Source organism: Apaloderma vittatum, unplaced genomic scaffold, assembly GCF_000703405.1.
Source record: "Apaloderma vittatum isolate BGI_N311 unplaced genomic scaffold, ASM70340v1 scaffold37131, whole genome shotgun sequence".
NCBI lineage: Eukaryota > Metazoa > Chordata > Aves > Trogoniformes > Trogonidae > Apaloderma > Apaloderma vittatum.
In genome coordinates this window covers 6,616-8,025 of record NW_009700414.1, presented here as the reverse complement: position 1 = coordinate 8,025, position 1,410 = coordinate 6,616, and the positions used below count along the sequence as shown (strand labels likewise).

Genomic DNA, 1,410 nt, shown 5'->3' with positions numbered 1-1,410 from the left:
CTTGTTTGTTTTAAACCGTGATTTTTTTCTCCTTTTCCCCTAGAGCTACAGAAAAAAAAATTACAAAACAAAGCGCGACCCCAAACAGACTAGAACGTTTCTAAGTGAAGGGCTCTTCCCCCTTCACCAGTCTTTGAACATTTCATTTCTTTTAACGTTGGAGTACAAAAATAGAGCCTCTCTCATTTTTTTTCCTTTTTTTTTTTTTCTTGTAAAACCCAAACAAACCCCCAAAATTATCAACAACTAGAGCAGGTAATTTTTTTTTTTTATCCTCCCTCCCCTCTTTTTTTTTTTTTTGTTGTTGCTGTTTTGTTTAATACCCAGATGGGCAAGTCTCTACACATAGTCCACCAAGCTCAGAGGAGAGTCCTCCAGGAGAGGTGCAGGCAGGGCAGCCAGAGGCAAGCACGTCAAGGGCCCACCCTGGAGCTGGAGTTTCTAGTCCTTTTACTTCTCCGGTTGAAGGGGTAGTTGAGGAACTCAAAGCGTCTGTGGGGCTCGGTGGTCTGGTGGCCCTTGGGAAGCCTCTTCATGAAATGTACCTCCCGCTGGTGCTGCCGGGTCTTGGAGCCCTTGCGCGGGCGGCCCTTGCGGGTGAAGGCCATGTACCAGCCCTCGTACTTGGCGTTCTGCAGCGCCGTGTAGTTGTTCTCCAGGACAATCTCCGTGAAGACACAGTCCTTGCCTTTGCCGTTGCTCTGAGAAGGGGACAAAGGAGGAGGTTTAAGCAATGGGAGCTTGGTCAGAGGGTTCTTGCCATCCCAAGCTGCACCGGCTGGGGTGGCAGCAGGGTTGCAATGTTCATGGGCAGCCAAGGATTCACGTTTCTCCATCTCTTCCCCTGCAGGTCAGAACTGCCGAAAATCTGCTTTTCCTTAAAAACCTGAGAGGAACAGGCTTGTGGCATAGGCTTATTGCAGTTTGCATCCCCAGAGCAATGACAGCACTGGGCTCCAAGCCCCAATACACCTTGTCCCAATCTTTACTTCCATTGCACCCTTAAGGGGGTTTTTGCCTGCTCCCGTCCCATCCCATCCCATCCCATCCCCACTAATGCCAGGGCTGGATTCCCTCACCAGCATGACCGTAAGCAAACTCTCTATTTCAGTGGCAATTCACCCACCCATCCTATTCCCCCTGGGGTCGTTAATACAGGAGAGACGTCAAGAGGCTTTTTATGTGGGGTCCACATGGAGACAATGTCCACAGACACAGGTGTCAGGGAGTACGTGGGCAGCTGGGGGATGAGCTCCTCCCCATTACAGGTAGCAGTGGGACCAGCATCAGCTAGCCCCAGGGAGAAGCCACCATGGAAAATCCTCCCAGACAATCACTCTCCCAGCGGGATTTTGCACATCTAGTCCCCTCCGCCTCCAGCGAGGGAGTGTCGAGGCTTGGAGGGAGCGT

At 51.1% G+C, this 1,410-nt stretch overlaps 1 protein-coding gene across 1 annotated transcript in view; it reads right to left on the bottom strand.

Moving 5' to 3' along the window:
- Positions 1 to 413: 413 nt before the first annotated feature.
- FGF8 (fibroblast growth factor 8 (androgen-induced)) overlaps positions 414 to 1,410 on the bottom strand; it is a gene marked incomplete at its 5' end in the record, with an annotated part of 5,830 nt that continues 4,833 nt past the window's right edge. The window contains one exon of the mRNA XM_009878736.1: positions 414 to 701. Within this exon, the coding sequence (XP_009877038.1) occupies positions 414 to 701 (288 nt within the window). The remainder of the gene's footprint in view (positions 702 to 1,410) is intronic.